This window comes from Phyllopteryx taeniolatus, chromosome 21 (genome assembly GCF_024500385.1).
Source record: "Phyllopteryx taeniolatus isolate TA_2022b chromosome 21, UOR_Ptae_1.2, whole genome shotgun sequence".
In the NCBI taxonomy this organism is placed as follows: domain Eukaryota; kingdom Metazoa; phylum Chordata; class Actinopteri; order Syngnathiformes; family Syngnathidae; genus Phyllopteryx; species Phyllopteryx taeniolatus.
This window is the reverse complement of record NC_084522.1, coordinates 7,552,939-7,574,859: the sequence shown is the minus strand read 5'-3', so window position 1 is coordinate 7,574,859 and position 21,921 is coordinate 7,552,939. Positions and strand designations below refer to the sequence as shown.

Here is a 21,921-nt window from a genome sequence, read left to right as displayed (position 1 = left end):
GTTGGTTAAAAATATTTCCAAATCTAAACCTCTCCAATGTTGACATGTATCCTGATTTCCAGGGTCCACATGGTCCAACTGGTCCAGAAGGGAAACAGGTAGCTAACATAAATACCTTATATTATTTAATGTACAGTGCATTCTGGTATTGCAAGTTTGTTTTTTTACATCTTTGGGGTCTTGTAGGGAATGCCAGGCCGAGTGGGTGATCGTGGCCTCCACGGGGCAAAAGTAGGTACCGGGATGTACAAGGATGAGGTTCTACACACAAACACAACATTCAAATGTTCTTATCTAATTCAGGGTGACTCAGGCATGAAAGGAGATAAAGGACAATCAGGAGAACCAGGTATGCCAGGAAACACAGGACCACCCGGCAGAAAGGGCCACACTGGGATGATGGGCATGTCAGGACCACCTGGTGAAATGGGATCTCCTGGGCCACAAGGACCTTCTGGGAACCCTGGAATCCCAGGCCCGAGGGTGGGTTCCTCTCCCTATAAAACGATTTCCGTATGCATGAATGAGGTGATGCAAACAATTCAGTCATGCGGCATCATCAACATCTGACCAGGGGGAGTCGGCATCACTGGAGCAGATGAGAAGGCTCATTCAGGAGGAACTGGCTAAGCAACTGGACGGTGAGGCAGCAGTTCTGCTGGGGTTCTCATCATGTCTGAAGAGCCAAGAAGTGTTACTTAGAAGTGTTTCTTTTGTGCTTCCAGCCAAATTGGCCTACCTCATGGCTCAGATGCAACCAGCCCACGTGAAGAGTTCGGTAGGACGCCCAGGACCACCCGGCCCTTCAGGTAAAGACGGCAACCCTGGACGAACTGGCCCACCTGGTGAACCGGGAATACCTGGACTGAATGGAGGCGAAGGAGTGAGGGGACCCATGGGCCCTAAAGGTAGAACACTCATTGCTTTTTAACGAATGTATAGGCAAGTTCACATGGTTGACTTTTGTGCAGCCACCATGTGATCGTTTCCCATGAGTGATCTCAGCTGTCAATGGTCATCTGTCTCAGTGTTCCCTATGATTGATTGGTGACCAATCCAGTGTGTAGTCTGCCTTTCACCCCCAAAGCATTTGGGGTTTATAAAACGGTTCATAAAGCCTTGCCCGAAAAGAGACAGGAAGTTTGCCATTTTAGTTTCAAGCATCCATTTCCATTGGGCCTTAATAATGAACTTCTACCAAATTTTATACTAGACACATGGGTTGCGTTAATTTTGTGGAAAATGTAATTTTTTTGTTATTGTATCTGCATATGGAGGTTAAGGTTAAGTTGGATGATTTGCCATAAAACCAAAAACTAAGATCCACAAGGTCCAAGCCAGACCAAATGTATTGGTTAGCAAAGGGACTTTTTGAGTCTATTTAAAAAGCACCCAAGAAATGTTCAAGTCAGAGGTATTAGAAGGTGAAAATATGTTCTTAATCCAGTCAATATTTGGACGCGGTTTCTGTAATGAGGAACTCTAGTTGGTAAAGATATGTATATGAATATGTACTGTATTATGGGTAAACCTGTCTCAGTAGTTGTGATTGGTGTTTAGAACTCAGCAACCAAGTCTTTGAATGACTGACATAAAATAATGCAATGATCCTACAATTGTATCGCTCCTTCCAGGTGAAAAGGGTACTAAAGGAGACAAGGGAGATTCTGGGGTTGGTGAAAGAGGAGAGCAAGGCCCTCCTGGTGCAATGGGTAATAACCACATGAAAACTTTCAACTGGACACAGCTTACTGTTATTGGATTTGCACTGAGCTATCTTGAGAGCTAAAGTGCTTCTGTCTACGACAGGTCCAGCTGGTATGCCTGGTTATGGTAAAGATGGAAGCCCAGGACAAGCTGGAGCCCAAGGAGAGCCAGGAAACCCAGGCCCCCACGGTCAACCCGGCCCTTCAGGACCATCTGGCCAATGCGACCCCTCTCAGTGCGCCTACTACGCCAGCCTTGCGAACAGACCTCACACCAAAAATGTCAAGGGGACTTAAAATTACAAAAAGATGACACCAAGAGCTTGAAGTACAGCTGTATTTATGAACATTGTCTGAATCAAGAACATTTTGGGGGGAGAAAAAAACCTCACTTTTGGAGGACTGAAGCAATAAGTGCTGATGGTCATTATTTGTTTTCTTTTTTTTGTTTTTTTGGGTATGATGCTTGCAATTAATGGGGGATTGGACGCTGGGGACTTTTTAAAATGGAATGTGGGGTAAAGAGGGCAGCTAAATATGTTTTCCTGACTTGCATGCTTCCTGTAAAATATATCAGGAGACAAGATGGAAGATGCGGGTCCCTCCAGGTATGTCAAGCTATAGATTTGTCTCAGTGTCTATTACTGCTCACTAGAATGATCAGATGCTGGTCAATCTGTTGGGTAATCGCTCGGTGTTGGGGTTATTATTTTGCTGATATTGGGTTGGGGTGGGGGGCTTTGGGAAGCCATGTTTGGATTATTAGGCAGTATTAACAATTGTTGATGGGAATGATGGTAGACCATATTTGTGCATTATGTAGCCTCAAATGGGATAATTTTTGCCCAGCTTGTCCAAAATAGAGGTAAGTAGTAGTGGCCTCTTTTTGATGCGTTTAAGCTTTAACAATGGAAGAAACCTACTGCCATGCAACTCACCTCCCACCCTCCCAACTCATTGATTTGAGTCTTTCTACCTCTGGGAGAGATTGGGACGGTTTTTAATTCTAAGATCTGGTTTGTTATATATATATAAAAAAGGAAAAAAAATCAAGACTTTGCAAATGATTTTGCACGGATTTAAAAGTGAGTGACAAATTTCTGAAAGCACTTTCTGTTTATTAAAGAGGACTAACCTGGCACGTCTGTCAGCGCATTGACTTGAGTGTTGAACCTCTCGGCTCTTTGCTGTCAGCTAGCTTTTTTGAAAGACTCGTTGCTTCTCACCACTTTCTCGTGTGCCACTTTATGAATCTTTCGTGAGACTTCATAAGAGCTTACACATGAAAGGGCCAAGTAAGCTAACTTTTTTTGTCCCCCAGTTTCTTGTTATATTATCAAATGTGCTGGTCATCACACAAAAAATATTTCACAAAAATAAACTCAAGAAGGAATTTTTGGGACTTGAAAACCCAATAAACGAGAGAAGATATTGGATTAACTATTGCTTTACGCTCTATTGAGCTATTATTGTAATTTATGTGACGCCAAGATAATGCATAACTTCCAAATAAATGATCCCATCTTTATGTCTGTTATCTTCTTTATCTTTCTTTGAGATGGTCAAACAATTAGTCATGTCTCTTAATTTTCTAAAGGATTTTACAGCCCTCAGTCAGACATGCCTTAGTAACGCATGTAATGTACAAAACACAGAACCATTTACTGTAGTTACCTTTGCTGATTTGAAAAGCATATTTCAAGTCCCTTTATTCAGTACTGCAATAAATTCTGTTTTTATCTGGGGAAAATGGTGCTATTTTTTTCCCTTCAAATAGTAGCATATTGTAAGTATTTGAAAGACTCATGTAATGTACTGTACTATAAAGACTGGAATAAATTCATTTCAAACCACAGTTGTAGGCTTTGATTGTGAAGAGATGACAGCTAGTGTATTTGATAATAGATTGCAAGCACTCATCATCATACAATTAGTTTCAGGGTTAATCACCTATCCTTTACTGGATTGTATTTTCTGGTTTGTATACCCTCACCCTTGTGGCTGTGAGGCACAATAAGATCATCCTTGAGGTGGTTTCTATGTGAGGTAGTATTTTTGAGCTGAATGTTTGCAGTGTGTACGCACTGGGGACAATATTGACTTTCCTTTGTATCCAGGCAACAAGGGATGACATCTTGACTAACCTTTCTAAGGGACTTTCTGTCTAATGAATGACTATTTCACAGGATAGCATTCATTTTAATTGCGGCATGATGATATCATTGGTTGCCGCTTCGTGACAGAGATTGGCTCTACATTTGGATTGCAAGGTATGCAACAATTCCAAAACATATGGCTTTATTACATTGAAAAAGAACATTCCTATGATATATCATGTCATGGTTCTACATTAACAAGCACATTGTTAGCCTGTGGTCTGCACTCCAACTGAAATTTGGGTTTTTAGTTTAATTGAAGTTTTGTCTTGGATGAAAAAACAACAAAAGATAATTCCCCTAAATTCTCCCAACTAGGCTTGTAATTGCACTGAGACTCATTGGTTGAAAACCCTGTTCGGAGCTATAAAAGAATACACGTTTGAGTATTCTGTGAGCTTTTTCAAAACAATAATATATGCTGTGCGAGAGAGAGGTCTTTTTCTGTTTTACAGTTTGTTTGTAATTGTTTTGCTAAAGGTATCAAAGTCAGAAGCTCGTTCTTGGGAGCATCTTTTTAGTACACACCTTCAGATAAGGTCCCATTAGGGTTGCACAAAAGTCCAAATGTCCAGACAATATCTGCAGTTGTGCCTTGTCTTGTTTCCCTTTGTGTCGCTAACATCCACAGTTCCAATGTAGACTTCTCAAGAAGATAAAAACTGGACTTGTGGGCCAGCCTAGAAACTCCGTCACTTGAAGGTTGAAAATCTGAGTGTGCCAAATGAGCAGTGGTGTGTCATTTCTTTTTGTAAGCAGCCGACTTCTTCCCGCTGTACATGAATAGAGCTGGTGGATTTCTGTTTATGCAGGTCGATGGGTCACAAAGACCTGGTGGACCAGAGGGACCTTTTGGACCGGCCGCGCCTGGGACTCCGGGGCTTCCTTGTTCACCACGTTCTCCGTCCCTGCCATCCTTGCCAATGCCAGGCGCACCTTGGGCACCTAAGGTAGTGTTAAAACAAATGGTATAAGTTATCTTTATCTGCTATAACTTTGTAACCATGTAGGTAAAGGATACAAGTAGCTAAACCAAAACCTGGTTTGCTTTGAATCGTAACATGTCAACTGTTATTTTACCTGGTGCACCTGGTAGCCCTGCGCTTCCTTTGATTCCAACACCATCTTCACCCTTATCTCCTTTATCTCCCTTTGCTCCAGGGTCACCTACAGAAAGCAGCCAATTGATTGGGAGCTGGGAACATACTGACCAGCATATTCTGGTAAATTCAGCAGCATTTATATCATACTGACCTTTCTTGCCCGGTGCGCCTGGGATCCCAAAGTAGCCCGGATGGCCTTTGGCACCCATCGACCCTTGAGCTCCTGGGGGTCCTGGTGCTCCGTCGGCTCCAGCAGGGCCCGGTGGTCCCGCTAGTCCTGGGATGCCTGGGGCTCCAAGGGCAGCGGGCCTCTTCAGGAAGTCTTTCATGAATTCTGCTAATTGTTCTGCATTGGCAATAGAAGGATCAAGTCAACTTGTCCTGCAATTTCAAGTCAAAGTGCACAAACTGTACCTTCAACAACAGCCAAACACATCTCCCGAAGCTTGTCATCGCTAACCTTTGGCCCCTGTGAGTTTATAAATGTGTGTTAGTACTGTTTGTATTTGAGAGAAACTTATGGCAATGTCATCAGGTGCAACACTTACAGGCAGACCTCTGGGGCCTGGTGCTCCGGGTAATCCTGGCTCACCCTCCAGCCCTCGGGCTCCCATTGGACCAGCCAAACCCTCGTGACCTGGCTGACCTGGTCTTCCTTCTGCTCCGGTTGCTCCTCTCAGGCCCTTTCCTCCATGCTGAATAGGACAGTGTAATGCAATGCCAGTCCACTCTTACACTACCAACAACTATATGTCCCACATAAATGTGGTCTGCTTAGGTGTGGATTTTTATTTAAAAAAAAAAAATTCTATGGTGGTCCCAATAGTTAGTGATATGAATTAACATGATAGTTGTACCTCTCCTTTAATTCCAGGAATACCAGGTGGGCCCTGACAGATACAAAAAAAGGAACGGGTAGGTGTGATGTTTGATTCAAACTAATATTAAGTCAAATGTAGTGGTTACGAGACAAAAATATACCTGGTCTCCTTTGACTGCAGGATCTCCAGGAAGACCTGTATCTCCCTAGTCACAAAAGAATATTGAAAGGTTATGTTATATTCATTAAATATTAATATCTATATTTCCAAAGAGCAGTAGGCATACCAAACTTCCTTTTGGTCCTTCTGGTCCCATCGGTCCCTATACACAGCACATTATTAAACATACTTTGACTTACATTTGCTAAGTGATATTTTAGGGAAAATTATTCTGTCTAACCTGATCCCCCTTGTGTCCTGTGTGACCCTTCATTCCTTTTCCCCCAGTGTTGCCTTTCACTCCCTTTTCACCCTGTGAGGATCAGTTTCACACCATTTTAAATCAATCTGTTAATTTGTCATGGGAACATCACTTTGGTTCAGCCCCATTGATAGCAAAATGGTGTCACCTCGATGCCTGGAGGACCCACAGGCCCCACTGGCCCTTGTTTCCCAGGTTCACCCTGAAAATGAATCACACATTCAATGAAAACCCCTTAAATCATAGACAAATACAGTAATGATAAGTAAATACCAACGCACAGTTGACCCTTTATCTCCTGGTTTTCCATCTTCTCCAGATTTTCCGGCCTCGCCCTGTACACATGCGTATATTAATATACAGTTAGCATTAAATGACAGATGATCCGAATTCAGGAAGCTCACAGTTTTGCCTGGATGTCCAGCTGGCCCAATGGCTCCCTCAGCACCAGTATCACCCTAGATAATGTGTTATGGCTCTAAATTATTATTTTTGGACACGTAACGTAGTCATTCAACATTAGAGAGAAGTTGAAATTAAAAGGATACCTTTTCGCCAGAGGGTCCAACTACTCCCTGCTTGCCCGGAAGGCCCTGAAGAGAAAAACATGAGAAAAGACCCTTAAAATATGTTTGGCCAAAAATAATTCCCAATATTTTTCCATTCACAAATTCGGATGCTGTTGTGAGGAAATTTCTCAAGGGCATTACAGAGACAGAGCCTTGCCATTGCGTAACATTTACGCACATTTAGACCGTTATTTATACATGCACATGTTAATGCAAATCTCCACTTTCCATAACACTTCCACAGATGATGTATGCTTTTTTTTTTTTTTTTTTTTTAAATCTGAAACAAATCTGGCATGGAAATTCTGTTTAGCAAAGTTTGTGCCTATGTGTGTGTAGCGTGAACTGTTGAGCAATGGCGTCACATCCTAGATGTGTATTGGGGACTACTTGACTTGGGATTGGCTATAGCAGATATTGAGCTCTATTGTTGCTTCTCAAAGAATAGTCTAAAATGTAGCAATCAACACAAATGAGGTTGAGCAAAACTAATCTGTCTTTCATTAGGAATAGTTCAGAAAACGACAAATATTAAGGTTACTTACAGGAATACCCACAACCCCCCTCACCCCGACTGTTCCAGCTGGACCAGGTTCTCCCTGTTGAATAGATTGAAAGTTTAGATGCACAAAAAAAGCTTATTATCATTTTACTAATGTATTTATTCATTTATTTTTAGCCGAGAAGTCACCTTGGCCCCATCAACTCCAGGAATTCCATCCATGCCATCTTTGCCTGGCACTCCCTGTCATGCCCCAATGTACAAATCAAACAAAAACAAAAAACACATTTGCGAGTGCTTTTTTAAATATGCAGCTGCATAAAATTCATACATATTTGAAAACCAATCAAGCTGACTTACAACATCTCCCTTTTCTCCTTGAATACCCTGCTCTCCTTGAGGTCCAATTGCTCCCTAAACAGGCAGTCCAATCATGAATTCCATATGGGAAATAACATTTGAAATGTTCTAAGGGAATACTCACTTCATCCCCCTTGGGTCCCTCCAAACCTTGACGTCCACGCAATCCCTCCACACCCTGAGGGTAGAAACACACTCATTAACACTTCCAGAGACCCTTACTAGGGTAGATGCACTGCAAGATTGCTTACAGGAGCTCCAGGTGGGCCAGTGGCTCCAGGCATGCCATTGAAACCTGGAGGACCCTAATACAGAACCGGCATTTATTAAAGGCACAAATCTATAGGTTGAATTTATGTGATCAGACCAAAATTGAACTTACTCTGTCTCCTTTCTCCCCAGTTGTACCAGTAAATCCAATGGGTCCTCTTTGACCCTGAGATAGACACATATCTCATGAAAGAATATAGAGGAAATTTAGACATAGTAAACCAACATTATGACAATGGACAGATCGTCTTACATCGTCTCCCATCCGACCTGGCGTACCTTGAGGACCTTGTGGTCCAGTCTCTCCCTGTGGAAACAATGAACATTATCATGTGTTCACAGTTAACTATTGACAATCAGTGTTGTTTTTGTTGGACTACATTTATGGTTTCCCTCAAGTACCTTTTCTCCAGGGATACCATCTTTGCCATTTTCACCAGGCATACCTTTGTGTCCCTGAGGGCAACAATCCAATAATTAGTGATCAATGTGTATTGAATTTGGCATTTTGAATTTAAAAGTCAAGGGTTATTGGTAACAGTCCACAGAAACCCTGATTAGCATTGCTCACCTTCATGCCTGGTAGGCCAGCCAATCCCTGGGGTCCAGCAGGGCAGGCTGCAGGACACTACAAATATATTATAGACTAATAATAATACAAAAAACCAAAACCTAAAACACAGCAGCTCTTCACATGAATGACAAAACGTTCTGTGACAATTTCGCAGCCATGCATCCAAGAAATGTGATAACAGGATGAAAGACAGAAAGACACTCACAGCTTCCCCACTTCCCTCACCGCTGGCACCAGGTGGCCCCTAAAACACAGCAGAGTCACATCTAAAACATCCAAAGGGGCTTTAGATGTTTCTACAGATCAAACACCAGATTCCCAGAGAAAAGCAACTGAAGAGCTGAGAGGCCAAGAAGAAAAACATTTGTGTTTGAATCAAACTGACGTAGACCAACGGACTGATGGCGGAAGTGCACTGACAATCCGTCCAGCCTTACCATCAGTATCTGTAAATCCAAATTTTAACACCCAGAAAACCACCAAGAACAAATGGTTTCAGTCAGGCTTTTCTTACCACTGGGCCAGGAGGTCCTGGAAGCCCCGGGAGTCCTGGGTTTCCATTGTCCCCTTTGGGTCCTGGTGCGCCCTGCAAGACGTGTCATCAAAACCTTTCATAGTAAAACTAAATGACCAATAATCTGATTAAAAATACTAGGGATGAGAATCGCGGAATAAGTGTCACAATAGATCAATTGCATTCATCTTGTCTTCTTTGATAATACCATTTAGAATTCTTGTTCAGCCAAATAATTTTGGGGGTTAAGAGAAGTTTTCTTAACAGGCTGACAGTTTTGGCTGGCACTTGAGAAGCCCTGACGAAGGTTGAATTGTCAGCCGAAACAATCAACCAGGTAAGAGAACTCTCTCTCCTCGAAACGTGTTTTGTCAAAACACAAGAAATCTAAAAACTTAAGTATTGCAATATTTCTAATGACACTTGGCATTATTTGTTCTCTGACCTCAGGCCCGATATTTCCTTCATCTCCAGGTATTCCTGGCTTTCCTGGCGGTCCCTGTTGGAAACAGACGCAAAGTCATTTACAGCAGCACTATATTGGGAAACTAGACTGTCGTCGTGAACACGTACAGCGGGTCCTTCACTTGCTGGGCCCTGTTAAGACACAACAGTATGAAAGACATTTGATTACGTAATGATTGTATTGAGACCATCGATTCGTTGTTAAAAGAGTGGCGTTGACTCACAGGAGGACCCGCAGGCCCGGGAAAGCCAGGGAGACCCTAATGGTTTAGGACAGACAGGGTAGTGTCAAGGTTAATTTATAAACTTGCATCTTATTGCTGGAAGATTATGAAGAGATTAAAATGGTTCCTTACTCTCTCGCCCACTGGCCCCCTGGGACCCATTGGGCCAGGAGAAGAACCCTGCAGAAAACAAACACAGATGGCAATGGCAGTGTAATTGATATCAAAAAGACCAGATAGTAATAGAGGGTATTTCTTACAGCTGGTCCTAGAAGACCAGGTAGGCCTCGCTGCCCAGGAAGTCCAATTTCTCCCTGCTCACCTTTGCTGCCCTGCGCAAGCGCACACAATGCAAACAGGAGAGCTTTATCTTCCTCGCTACATACAGCAGTTGGTCGACTGTGCAAAAGCAGTGACAGTGAACGTAAATCCTTGTTTCTCTGCTTGTTTAAGGCTGGATGGGACTATGATAATGAGATTGATGAGTTAACCTTTTGCTTGTTGGTGGTCTTTAGGTTGTTGATGCAAATATAGGCGTAACATATTGATTTTGTTTTTTTGAAAGAGTTATTTTGAGAGTGATGCAAGACACATCTGTAGTAATGATGATAAATGGTCATTGTTATTTCCCAAACAAAGAATAGGCCTGCACCATCGGTACATTACTTCTCTTGCATTAGTGCCGCAGCTTCCAAAAGGATTTGGGCATCCATCCTCATGTGTCTCATAGAAAAAAATAATTACAAGTATTAGATCACGTTCAGAGGCTGGCCGTTATCAGCCCGCCATCACTGCACTTCTATGCTTGGATGGGCTTCAGAATTGATGGTTTGACTGCTCTGCTTAGCCTTCCAAGGTTGACCGTTTGGGTGCCATCAATGGACCAAGGTTTACGTCTGTGGGTGTGAGTCACTTTACCTTGATTTAAAAGTCGTGACACAAAAGTAAAGCCATAGAGGAAGAATGGTCCTATTTTCGAAGGGGCAGTTTGATTTATTTTACACTTACAGTCGCACCTGGGCTGCCAGGAACCCCCGGAAGACCCTGGAGAGAAAATCAAACACTCAATAGAAAACTTTACATATAGGACTATATACAGTGTATATATATATATGGTCGTTTATCAGATGGTGGAAATTCTTACATCTCGTCCATCTCGGCCATCTTCCCCCGCAGGCCCACGAGGACCCTCAGGGCCGGTGGCTCCAGGGGGGCCTTGGATTAACCTGTCTGGCTGTGACAGGAAATGGACAGTCAGCAAAAAAAAAATAAAAAATGGCATATGCCTATATAATGATTAAATACACTTTTAATTTGGTGGTGTTCTAATATGGTGTACTGTATTCTAATACAAATCATAATGTGAATTAAGTATTGCTAGTATTGTGTGCAAATGGATAAATGTTTTCTTCTTCAACCATCAAGCCACCATCCTGAATTAGATTTGTAACAAAGCAATGAGGCGGTCAAGCAACCTCAGCACTGAAACAGAGTTTAAGCAAAAACAAAGTAGATAGATAAATACCTCAGCATTGGCAAACATCTGAAGGAGCCAGAGAAATCAGAAAAAATAGAAGAGTTAGTGAAAGTAGTCACACCCCCTCGTCACCATAGGAGCCAGCAGAAGCGCATCTGCTAAGAATCATTGCAGTGAGTTATCATGCTCTTATTTTAATACACAGCCCATTGTCCAAACACACCCCTTGTAAACACCGGCCTCCCCACGTTAGCCTGCAGCTCATCAGGCAAATGCATATATGAAGGTGATATGCTTGATTGAACACTTTGCGTAGATGCAAACAATAATGCTGCAGTGTCACTTTCATGACATCTTGTTAAATACTTCTCAATGAACAACCAAAATGTTGGAGGAAAAAGCAAACGAAATATATTGCTATCCCACTCGTTAACTTGCATGCTTGGGTGAAAATTGTGTCTCTCTCTTTCATTCACAACATACTGGATTGATAGACATGCTGTTTAAAACCATATTTAATTTAATTACAGATGCTTTTACAAACCATGAAAGAAAAATTAAGGTTTTTAAAATAATTCACTTACATTCTGCATTTGTTTTTAAACAATGAAAACCTATTAATTTCTCAACTTTTTGATTCTGTGGCAAACAAATTGCACACCTTACTTTTAAAGTCCAAATCAATCAAACAAACAAACAAAAAAATGCCAGTTTTAATGAGTTGCGTATGGGAATAGTGTGGATGATCTCTATCAAGAAATGTTGTGGCGCACACCATTTCTGGATAGAATCAAATTTAATATCTTTCTGGAATTTACCAATAGTGTGCAGGCTGACTAATATTCTCCATCTAACCAAATAAGATTGCTTAATGTTTAAAGTTACTTGTTAGCTAACTTTGCATTCAGGGTAACAGCACTTCTTCCCCTCCTTGTTCCCATTAGTGTATTGGTTACACTTGTATCGTTCCATCTCAGCATCTCTGCCTTTTTTCCTCCCAGCATGCAATAGGGCCGCTTGCTTCGCCGAAAACCACAAACCGCAGCAGATGCTGAGCACCTCTGAGTCACATGTACCTCGGTGGCAGGCAGCTCGTTGCAGCTCTCTCGCTGGGCTCTCTTTGGGTCGCAGTGAATCAACATCCACTGGAGCTCAAACTGAAACAAAGATATTAGTGCATAATTAAATGAAATACTACAATAGTTTGAGGAAATTAGATGTTGTTAAAGTCTGTCTTTTTTTTTTTTTTTTTAAACTATTGCAAAATTTTGGGACATTTTCTTAAGGCCCGCTACATACCAAGCGACACGGCTGAGCCAGATTGGAATGTTGCGCATGTGCGGGGTTCAGCAACTACCTTTCACGTGTGGCCGACTGACGGCCGACAGTTTAGCGGCGATTCAAAACGATCGCCAGTGAACGGCTCTGCAATGTCGCAGATCCATCCATCGAATCCATTTTCCATCCCGCTTATCAGCAGGGCCACGGTGCGCTTAAGCCTATACCATCTGACTTTTGGTCAGGTCGCCAGCCAGTGGCAGAACATTGCAAATGCACCAGCCAATTAAAAATACACAAGCTTTTACAAAAAGAAAAATATGTTTCTGGGTACTCGGCATAAGTGAGACCCAGCTGGCCGGCAGCTGCTGCGGCCTAAATATATAGTGTAGTCAACTGTAATTTTACAGGTACCTGTGGATAGAAAGCAATTGTGGAGAGTCGGAACACACGATTGCAGTCAATAAGTGAAGCGATGACTCATTGCCAGCAGCCTATTAAAATATCCACATTCTGTCATTTATTCTCACCCATTTCCTCTCTTGTGGCAATCCGCTTCTTCTTTCAAAATCCATGCCATGTTTTTATGGTTTAATTAAAAAAAAAAAAAATAGAATGTACAGTACAGTATATTGCATGAAGAGCCTCAAAGCCTAATATACAGTCGTAGTTTTTTCTTTACAGCCTTTCGGGAGATGTGTGGTGCTCAATTGCTAAGTGTGCAGGTGTGAGTCGCCAATTGTAATTTTTTTTGTGATATCAACTTCAGTCACACTTAGAGAATAATGCATTCATTTTAATGAGAAAATCTTTTGCAAAAAGTATGCAATTTCGTGATGAACCAAATTAAGATTGTTGGATGTTGGCAGAGACAGAGCTGTTCTTAGTAACATTCTGGTTTGGTTTGTTTTTTTTAGTCAGCAAGAGTATGATTTCCACTCAAATCTGTGTGGCCTCGGCCAATGAAGAACCCTTGAAAGGATCTGGATAAACGTCAAGTACCAGGGAGTAATTATCCTTTTCCGCATTCCTTAATTCTTCTGTAACTAAAACATCAATCATTGTTCTGCTGATTGCCCGAATTTTTTTACTTCCTCATAGTGAGGCAGACATATTCCACTTAATTCAGACAGTCAGGCTACCAAAAATGGTTCCTTGCCTGATAAAGTGCTTTTTAATCAGCGCCCACTATAGGTTGTTGTGATTCACTTACAGGTGTTCTTCAATGTGATTTTTCTTTCTTGGATTGTATTGGATGAACATACTGTACAGTTCAGAGAACATTGTTTCAAAAAGACAATTCGCTGTCATTGCTTACCACTACGGACGCCTCAGGGTCAGAATCCAGCCTGCCGATAAGAGTGTCTCCCTCTGTGTTAATGGGCCCCTTGCCCTTGATGGGCTTCTGGTCCACAGGCTGGCAGTCCACGTAGAGCGTGACCCGGTCGCGCTCTACGCCGATCATCACCTTGTGCCATTTGGTGTTGAAGAGCACCGACAGGCCAGGGAAGGTGACGGTCTGTAGGTTGCCATCTGGGCTCGTCAGGAAGTACTCCAGAGACTGCTGGTCACCGTTGAGCCTCATCCCGGCTTGTTTGCGGCCGTCCTCGTCCACTATTTGCCAGATGTTCCATACCTTGCTCACTGTGTTCTTGATCATGCGGAATGTTACCATGAAAGAGTACTCATCGGGGAAACCACGTGGAAAGTTGAGCCTAGGACCATTGGAAACTGGGGTTTAAATTACTGTAGCTGAATCAATGTCGTATTGAACGTACTGTACAAGTAGGTCAAATCCAGAACAATCTCCCACTCTTTAGAGGGTGAGACAATAAAAGCTGGGAATTTGGACTTTCTCCAGGGTTTCTGTTCTGGGTGAACAGCACCAACATTGAATGGGGAAGACTCTTTCACACAGTTTTTGAAAATTAGCGAAATCACAAATGTCAATGAAAAAAAGCGTCCCCAGCGTCTGGTGTGACGTCACTGGGTGCCGTAATCGCCGCACCCCCAAAAAATCAGGAAAACTGAATGGGTCAATTTCACGCAATACCTCCACAATTCAGTTCTACATAGTTCTTAGGCTTTGCATGTTTTCAGTAATTATTTTCAAGCATCAATGACGTGTTTAGAAACAAATTTGACCGGTTTGTCAATTGAATACCCATACCTTTAAGTATCAAAACTGTGCCTTGTTATTATTCCACAGTAAAAAAAATAAAAATAACCTCATGATATGATCGGTCAAAGTAAAGTCAAAGTTGCTGGTATAAAGCTGGCATAAAAATACCTAAATTAGACTCATCAGCTAATATAGATGTGTGTTACTATGTAATTATTCAAGCACTGTGGAATATGCTGCCTTGGTGGGTGTAATTCAATCTTTCACTTAAGCCAGCCTTTGCTCGCTGTGTTTTTTTTTAATGAGCCAGATTCGCGGTAGGTGGTGAATTCATAGATGGGCACTGCGGCCCACTTTTCTTTTTTTATTGTCTTGTAAACAACAAAGGTGAAGCAATAAAAGAGTTTCCTGTTACCCAATTAAACAAATGGAAATCTTTCTAGTGTTAGCCTGAGGTTAGAACGTCTCAAGTATGTGCTGCTGTTGCTCTGCAGATGGAAAGGAAAGGAAAGGAAAGGGAAGGAAAGGAAAGGGGATGTGCAGTCGAAAACACCTTGGCAAGGACAGACTTTAAAGTGGCGGCCGTCGGACTCGAGAGGCAGTAAACACGTATTAGCATTCAGTGTGACAGTGCAGCCGGGGTGTTACATAACAGCTTGTGATCAAGCTGGCCTGCAGGAGGATCAGGCGTCCATGCAGCCAAAGCTTAAGGGTGGCGGCTTTGATTATGTAAAGTGCCATTACCTGAACAAACTCTTTAACTCACTTATATGACATCACGTCTTATGGTGAAAACTAAGCCTGCAGGGCTTATATTCACGGATAATCACCCAGTGGGAAGGCATTCATTACACTTGCCACTTATACCGTGAAGCCAAGACTGATAAATCGGCTCAAAATGACTCAACAGTTTGTTCTTTTGATTTATACATTATTTAAGGGAACACCACTAGTTCCTGATAAAACCTTAAGATCAAAGAATCTAAGCATTGATTAGCTGCGTAAAGATACAAATGTATAATTATAGGAAATTAAAGGTTATGACTGAAGGACTTTTTCTGTTTGGGCTAGCCAGGAGTTCAGATTCACTCGCTTGATTACATTTTTTGTAATCCTGTTCTGGAACACACAGCTGAGTTTGAGTCTCGGAGCCCCGCCCCCAACACACTGCCAAGTCCAGCCTTTAATTACGAACTCGTAGATTTATTTTTGACAGGAAGCTTGTGATGTTGTCAGCACGTTATTCGTTATTTGTCTCCCTTTTGTTTCACAGCCTCAAAGGTGCGCATGCAGCAGAAGATACATCATTAAAAAATAGGCATGTCAAGATGTTTCTCCAGCAAGCTGCTCTTGTGAGAATTTTGTAGGATTTTGTACAAAAACTGCACTGTGATTAGTAGAAAATGTTGGCGATTACTCTTAAAAAAAAAAACTTTCCCTTTTGACATTTTGCCAATTTAGACATAAAATGGGCTCAGAATAACGATACGTTATCTTAGCTGGGTTTCAATTTTTATTCTTTATTTTTCTCAAACTGCAGCGCCTCTGACAAGGCCCTTATGCTGATGTAGCTGCTTTGAAATTTCAGCAAAAAAATAACTTTTATTGTAAAATATTGCACCTCAGAAACATAATCCTGTTAGTTTTGTTTCCAACCATTCTTTTTTTTAAGGTCATTGGTGAAATTCCCAGAAGTGTTTCAACTCCACTGAAATGCATCAGAAAACATCCCTTTGTGCTCCGCTAGATGCTAAATATGTTCCGACACGTTTTCACTACCAATTATGTGTCGCTCGCCATGCAGTAACATCTGTGGCATACCTGTAATAATGCAACACCTGCAACGGGAGCCCACCCGGCGACATTCATGCGTGCTCTTTGAAACCCAAAACTAAAAAAACTGTACTTACATGGTTGGAATTTGGAAGTTGGCCTCCCGGTCGAGGCGGTAGGCCACCTGGAGGGGAGTTGAGCCATCAACCTTCCTCACTCCTTTTAGGGGGATGACATCCAGCTGGAATTGGGTGATCAAATCAAAACCTAAGTAGAAATGGATATGATTAATTTGGAGTTTTGTAAACCGAGTAAACAATCGAATTTTTCTTTGATGAGTTATCAATATGATGAAGCACAGGGAGAAAGAATCATCTCAGGTGTATCTGCTCGTGCAGTGGTTCGTATCGCATGCTAAATGCTCTATTCACAAGCACCCTGTGACTGGCAACCAGTCCAGGGGAACATGTTTCAAACACAGCCCTGGGGACAGTACTATTACAAAATGGGGGCGTTAGAATAATTTTACATTTGACATATTGAAGCTCAAGCGGAACCTTTTATTTGCCTCATGCATAAATGTATTAATTATGTCTGCAGGAATGTGATAAGCCTCCTTTTGAAATTATTGAGGTTATTGCTTTTCTTCTGGCAAGTTGAGTGTCTACTAGTTTTTCGAGCATTTAATTCCTGTACAGTATGCCCTCAGTATAAGGACTGAGGGAACTGAGGACCTTTTACGAAGAGTGAACATCTGCAAGTAACGGAAACCCCCCTAAACAGGTTTATGATGGACTATAGATACCCCAACATAGCAGCAAAGCACTACTTTTGTCGAAATGTGAATCCTCAACTCACTTCAACATAGTTCCTTGGAACCAAGATGCCCCAAGATGGTGGCAAAGCACTACATTTGTCTAAATGAAGCTCCTCAACTCACTTCAACATAGTTCCTTGGAACCAAGATGCCACAAAGATGGCGGCAAAGCACTACTTTTGTCTGAAGTAAGCTCCTCAATTCACATAAACATATTGGAAGGTCTTGGCACCAAGATGCCACAAGATGGCGGCAAAGCACTACATTTGTCTCAATGAAGCTGATCAATTCACTTCACCATAGTTACTTGGTACCAAAGGCTAAAGTAATACTTTTATTTGCAAATGAGTGACTTTCCCAGCAAATAATGGGGGGATACATTCCCCACCAAAAAAAAAAAAAAAAAATCGGCGTACTGGTGAAGTTGTGAATGCCAAACCGTGAATATATGGGGGCTCACTGCACTTATTTTAGAAGATTGTACAAAAAAATTAAGATACTATTTGAGGATGGTACTTGAGAAGTATTTCACCTGGAAGATCATCCTGTGCGCTTCTCGTGGGTGGGCAGACGGTATCGCCATCCAGTCGGTTGAAGTCCAGTTCTGACAGGACAGAAGATACAGCACTGATGAGTTTTAGTTGGGTAAACACGTACACATTTAATACAGCATATTATGGTGCATCGGTGTGCAAGAACACTGTTATTCGTGTATTCAGTTGCAGATTTTGCTTTCTTCCCAGAGGAAAAATTGGTAAAATTTCAGTTCTGTGCACACTTGAATTCTTTCACAAATTACAGTAGAGATGATAAAGCCAGTGTATTCCAAGTATAACAATGCTCATTCTACTTTTCTTTTTTTCCCCCACAGTTCCCTGGGTGGCAGCCATTTGGAGTCACCCTAGTCAACAATCTGAGTCAGCTGGTGACACATCTGGAAGCCCTTCACCGAGCCCACATAAACGCTGAGACATGAGACCGAGTGGTGAGATGGAATTTATAATGCCATTTTTTTTATTGCTACTAAACACTTATCTGACCGCACACTCAAGTTGTTAAAGTTACTGTCTGCCGTCGCTTTACACGAGCAAAGCCAGCCATTAGTGCAACGAGCGTGAGATGGAACACAGTGAAGCCGTCACATTGCGTGCAGTTTTTAAAACAACAATAATAATTAAAAAAAAAAAAAAGATGCACTCTTACTTCATCTGCAGCTTACTGCAGTCATATTACATTTACGGCTTCCATAAACAAGTGCAGACAATGGGATTGTCAGAATGGGATATTTAATCTGATTTAATCCCTGGCACGACACAGACCAGTAAAGCATGGCTGCTATTTTGGGACGTTTGCATGGCGGTTTATGATAAAGAGGATGACCCGGCAACAGCACAGGATTTAACATTAATCACACACATTGATCGGCCACTTCATTAGGTACACCTGCACAGTCTAATCGGTCATTTTCATCATAGTGGACATCATAGCTATCATTTCCCACATTTCACCGCTTCATGCAGATAAACAAAGAAGAGTTTTACATAACTAATGTAAGTGACTCAGTAATCTGCAGTAATATTAGTATTTTTTTTATTTTTGCAAAGGATAAAGAATATATGCCTGTATTATTATATTGTCTACCGACCAGTGTTTGTGTTCAATTATCAGTTCCTTAAAGCCCTATAACACCGATTAGCTGCTATTTATTAGATATTTGTTTTGGGACAGATATCTGCCAAAATAAAAAGAACAAATCTATTTACAAAGAAGCAAGAAGGAGTAAGACATAAACACACTTTATTTACTTAATGGGCCACAAAATAAATGATGTGGCGGGCAGGATATGGCCCCAGGGCCATAGGTTTGACACCTGTGATCTAATTCAACTGCATGCAGGTAAATATGATAATGTGTTTCGCATTGTGTAATGACTTACGTCCGAGAGCAGGAGCAAGAAGGAGGGACACGAGGGCCACGCAGACGGGCGTCCGCAGCGTCGCAGCGCTTGGCTGCTTTCTGCACAAACAAGACGGGAAACATCAGCGTGATTTTCTGCAGTCGTTCGCAACAGAAGAAGGAGCCGAGGTGAACATTGTATTGGCATTGCAGTGCAGACACACTCCAAACAATTTATGTCTAATACAGATACTGTCATTGGATTTTATATGAGCTACACCTGTATAATGGGAATACAAATTTTGGGCAAATTATTTAACTATACAAGAGGGGCAGAATATTAGAAACAGTTTCTGTATGATGCAGAGCAGCTCTACAATTGAGCCACTGAGAATTAGAGTGGGCTGACTTCAATTTTGGCAATATTGGAGCATAATACACATTTTTAATGCTACACTAAAATCTGGGGGATTCATATCTTGGGGGTGTATATGGCAATGATTACTTCTTGATGCTTATTTTTACAGAAATTTAATTGGATTTTCCTTAGATTTTAGTTGATCACAAACCTCTGTCAAATCTATCAATATTTCATTGAAGATGATAAATAATATTCCATACTAACATAATGATGCACTAGCACCGAAACTAAACCACAACTTGCGGAGTCATCTATCCATCTCTGAACTTCACTTTCTGAAATATTTTGAAGGGAGAATATAAAATCCTCTATAAGCATTTTTAAAAAAATATTTGTGCCAAATTTAAAGGACACTTGACTACTCCACAAAGTAAAAAAAAACTAAATAATCCTTGCAGTTAAAAATCTCCTATTCCTATTTTCTTTCCACTGCAATCCCAAATCCTTCCAGAGATCGAGATACAGGACTCTTTATGAACTGCTGCCGCTCATCCCATCCAAGAAGCTGATTCTACGGAGGTGTCATCAAGGGCGTCACCTCCCTCTCTGTTAACTCTCGGACGTGTGAGTGAAATGCCAAGAGAGGTGACTGATGGCCCTGTCAGCAGAAAAGCTCTTTGCAGGGGCGGACGTCAGCCTCCGAAGAGAAAAGGGTCTTCAAACCCCCTCAGGATCTCGCTGGCTACTTCCTTTTCCTGTCAGTCCATCTCAAAGGTACCGGCGCATCTGTCATTTTTTATGTATGCACTTTATGAGGTAGTTTTTGCATAAAGGTTGTTGTAGGTGGTAATGAGAGGTGGTGACAACGCTTTCCTAAACACTTGAATAAATGAATGTGACAACTTAAAAAAATATATAAATACCTGACCCATTCATAGCTATAAGCTGAATGAATTATGCAATGTCCATGTGAACTTTGATACACACTGAATACGAGGCGGCACGGCGGGCGACTGATTAGCACATTTGCCTCACAGTTCTGAGGACCGGGGTTCAAATCCCGGCCCTGCCAACGTAGAGTTTGCATGTTCTCCCCGTCCCTGCGTGGGTTTTCTCCGGGCACTCCGGTTTCCTCCCACATCCCAAAAACATGCATGGTAGATTAATTGAAGACTCTAAATTGACCGTCGGTGTGAATGTGAGTGCGAATGGTTGTTTGTTTACATGTGCCCTGCGATTGGCTGGCGACCAGTTCAGGGTGTACACTGCCTCTCGCCCGAAGATTGCTGGGATTGGCTCCAGCATGCCCATGACAGCAATTATCCCAACAAATTGGGCAATAAAATAGAATGATATAAGGATCTAAAGATTGAATAAAATCCAGTCATTTTAAAACTTGAATAAGCTTCGTTGTGATCTCCAGAAATGCAAGAAATTTCCAAGTATTTACTTTTGAAAAAAAAAAAAAGAAGTTTATTGCTATTACAGATTGTCATCTTAGTTTAGCATCAAATCTTGCTCCAAAGGCAATTTAAAAAACAACAAAAAATTTTTGGGAGGATTACAAGTGCATATTTCTGTGGACTCTGACCTCAAATTATCCTGCTTTAAGGCTAAACAATAACTTCGCAAATACAATTAAAACAATTGATTATCTTGTTTACAAGTCCATGAAAATAATCTAGATGTCTTAAAACAAAGTTCCTGGAGAGTCTCATGGGCCACAGACAATCATAAATATTCTCAAAATGTAACAAATACACTCCAATAAACAAATGTATTTTGCAGAACTACAAGAGAAAAACAACAAAATGAGCCTTGGGTGTCTTGCATTAAGTCCTGAGGTTGTCTGAGGTTGCATCCATAATTCTGTTCAAGCCCTTCACCTTTGGCTAAGCTGCAATAGCTTGCAAAAGAGCCTGTATCGTTTTATGGAACTAGTTATGTTGTATAATCAATGTCATGTCGTTTCCCATTATTCCTTACGTACTGGAAGTGCTTCACAATGAATTTCCCCCCATTGCCTTGAACAAAGTTCAGTTTCCCACCGCCTCATTGAGAGTTAATTGACGAGAAGTAAAAGAAACTACTCATAATTACTCTCCAGAGTGCCTGTTTCTGGGAAGGTCACGATAAACTTGAGTGATGAGGAGCCTTGACATTAAGCGGACGTGAGTTATTTACCTCGTCAAAGCGGAGGAGCAGAAGGCCATGTTTCAGTGCGACGGACGCTTGGCGATGAGATACGGATGCTGGCGCTGAAGTCGAATTGCAATCCCCCACCCCTCAGCTGGGTCCTACCTGCGCATGTTGAGGAGTGAGTGTGAGCGGCCGCACAGGGGGATGTTCAAGCATTTTCTGAGGCCAAATAAAAGTTTGCTAATGGGCTCCCATTGGCCAGGAGTTCTTTGGGAGGTGGTTTCAACATTTTATCACCAACACTTAAAAAGATGCTAGAGCCCCCGGGGCCCATGTGTGTAAACTGGTTCTATTTTTTTATTTTTTTTTTTTG

The 21,921-nt window shown here is 41.7% G+C and overlaps 3 protein-coding genes across 10 annotated transcripts in view; 2 read left to right on the top strand and 1 right to left on the bottom strand.

Annotated features, from left to right (window-relative positions):
* col22a1 (collagen, type XXII, alpha 1) overlaps positions 1-3,561 on the top strand; it is a 39,759-nt gene extending 36,198 nt beyond the window's left edge. For all 5 annotated transcript variants that reach the window (XM_061759621.1, XM_061759622.1, XM_061759620.1 and 2 more), the window contains 7 exons: positions 63-98; positions 187-231; positions 304-483; positions 575-641; positions 726-908; positions 1,635-1,712; positions 1,810-3,561. In XM_061759621.1, coding sequence (XP_061615605.1) covers positions 63-98; positions 187-231; positions 304-483; positions 575-641; positions 726-908; positions 1,635-1,712; positions 1,810-2,003 — 783 coding nt within the window. In that variant the 3' untranslated portion in view covers positions 2,004-3,561. The remainder of the gene's footprint in view (positions 1-62; positions 99-186; positions 232-303; positions 484-574; positions 642-725; positions 909-1,634; positions 1,713-1,809) is intronic.
* Positions 3,562-3,982: 421 nt separating this feature from the next.
* On the bottom strand, positions 3,983-21,760 carry LOC133470797 (collagen alpha-1(IX) chain-like). 2 transcript variants are annotated; one of them, XM_061759630.1, is made up of 38 exons: positions 21,594-21,760; positions 19,089-19,168; positions 17,685-17,756; positions 16,473-16,602; positions 13,759-14,155; positions 12,239-12,319; positions 11,211-11,228; positions 10,830-10,919; positions 10,694-10,729; positions 9,946-10,017; positions 9,818-9,865; positions 9,686-9,721; positions 9,570-9,593; positions 9,442-9,495; positions 8,997-9,068; positions 8,688-8,726; positions 8,480-8,536; positions 8,311-8,364; positions 8,162-8,215; positions 8,021-8,074; positions 7,890-7,943; positions 7,763-7,816; positions 7,639-7,692; positions 7,468-7,521; positions 7,322-7,375; positions 6,756-6,800; positions 6,612-6,665; positions 6,489-6,542; positions 6,356-6,409; positions 6,187-6,258; positions 6,073-6,108; positions 5,947-5,991; positions 5,823-5,855; positions 5,514-5,660; positions 5,380-5,434; positions 5,117-5,311; positions 4,943-5,029; positions 3,983-4,807 (listed from the first exon to the last, which is right to left on the bottom strand). In XM_061759630.1, the coding sequence occupies exons 1-38, from the start codon at positions 21,620-21,622 to the stop codon at positions 4,602-4,604; spliced, it is 2,850 nt and encodes a 949-aa protein (XP_061615614.1). In that variant the 5' UTR covers positions 21,623-21,760; the 3' UTR covers positions 3,983-4,601. The 2 variants fall into 2 exon arrangements, with proteins under 2 accessions (XP_061615614.1, XP_061615615.1); XM_061759631.1 differs by lacking the exon at positions 11,211-11,228 and having other exon boundaries at positions 21,594-21,759.
* The window catches only part of fam135b (family with sequence similarity 135 member B), a 35,665-nt gene continuing 32,895 nt past the window's right edge, over positions 19,152-21,921 (top strand). For all 3 annotated transcript variants that reach the window (XM_061759626.1, XM_061759628.1, XM_061759625.1), the window contains exons 1-2: positions 19,152-19,237; positions 19,921-20,183. The gene's annotated coding sequence lies outside the window, so the exon portion shown is untranslated. The remainder of the gene's footprint in view (positions 19,238-19,920; positions 20,184-21,921) is intronic.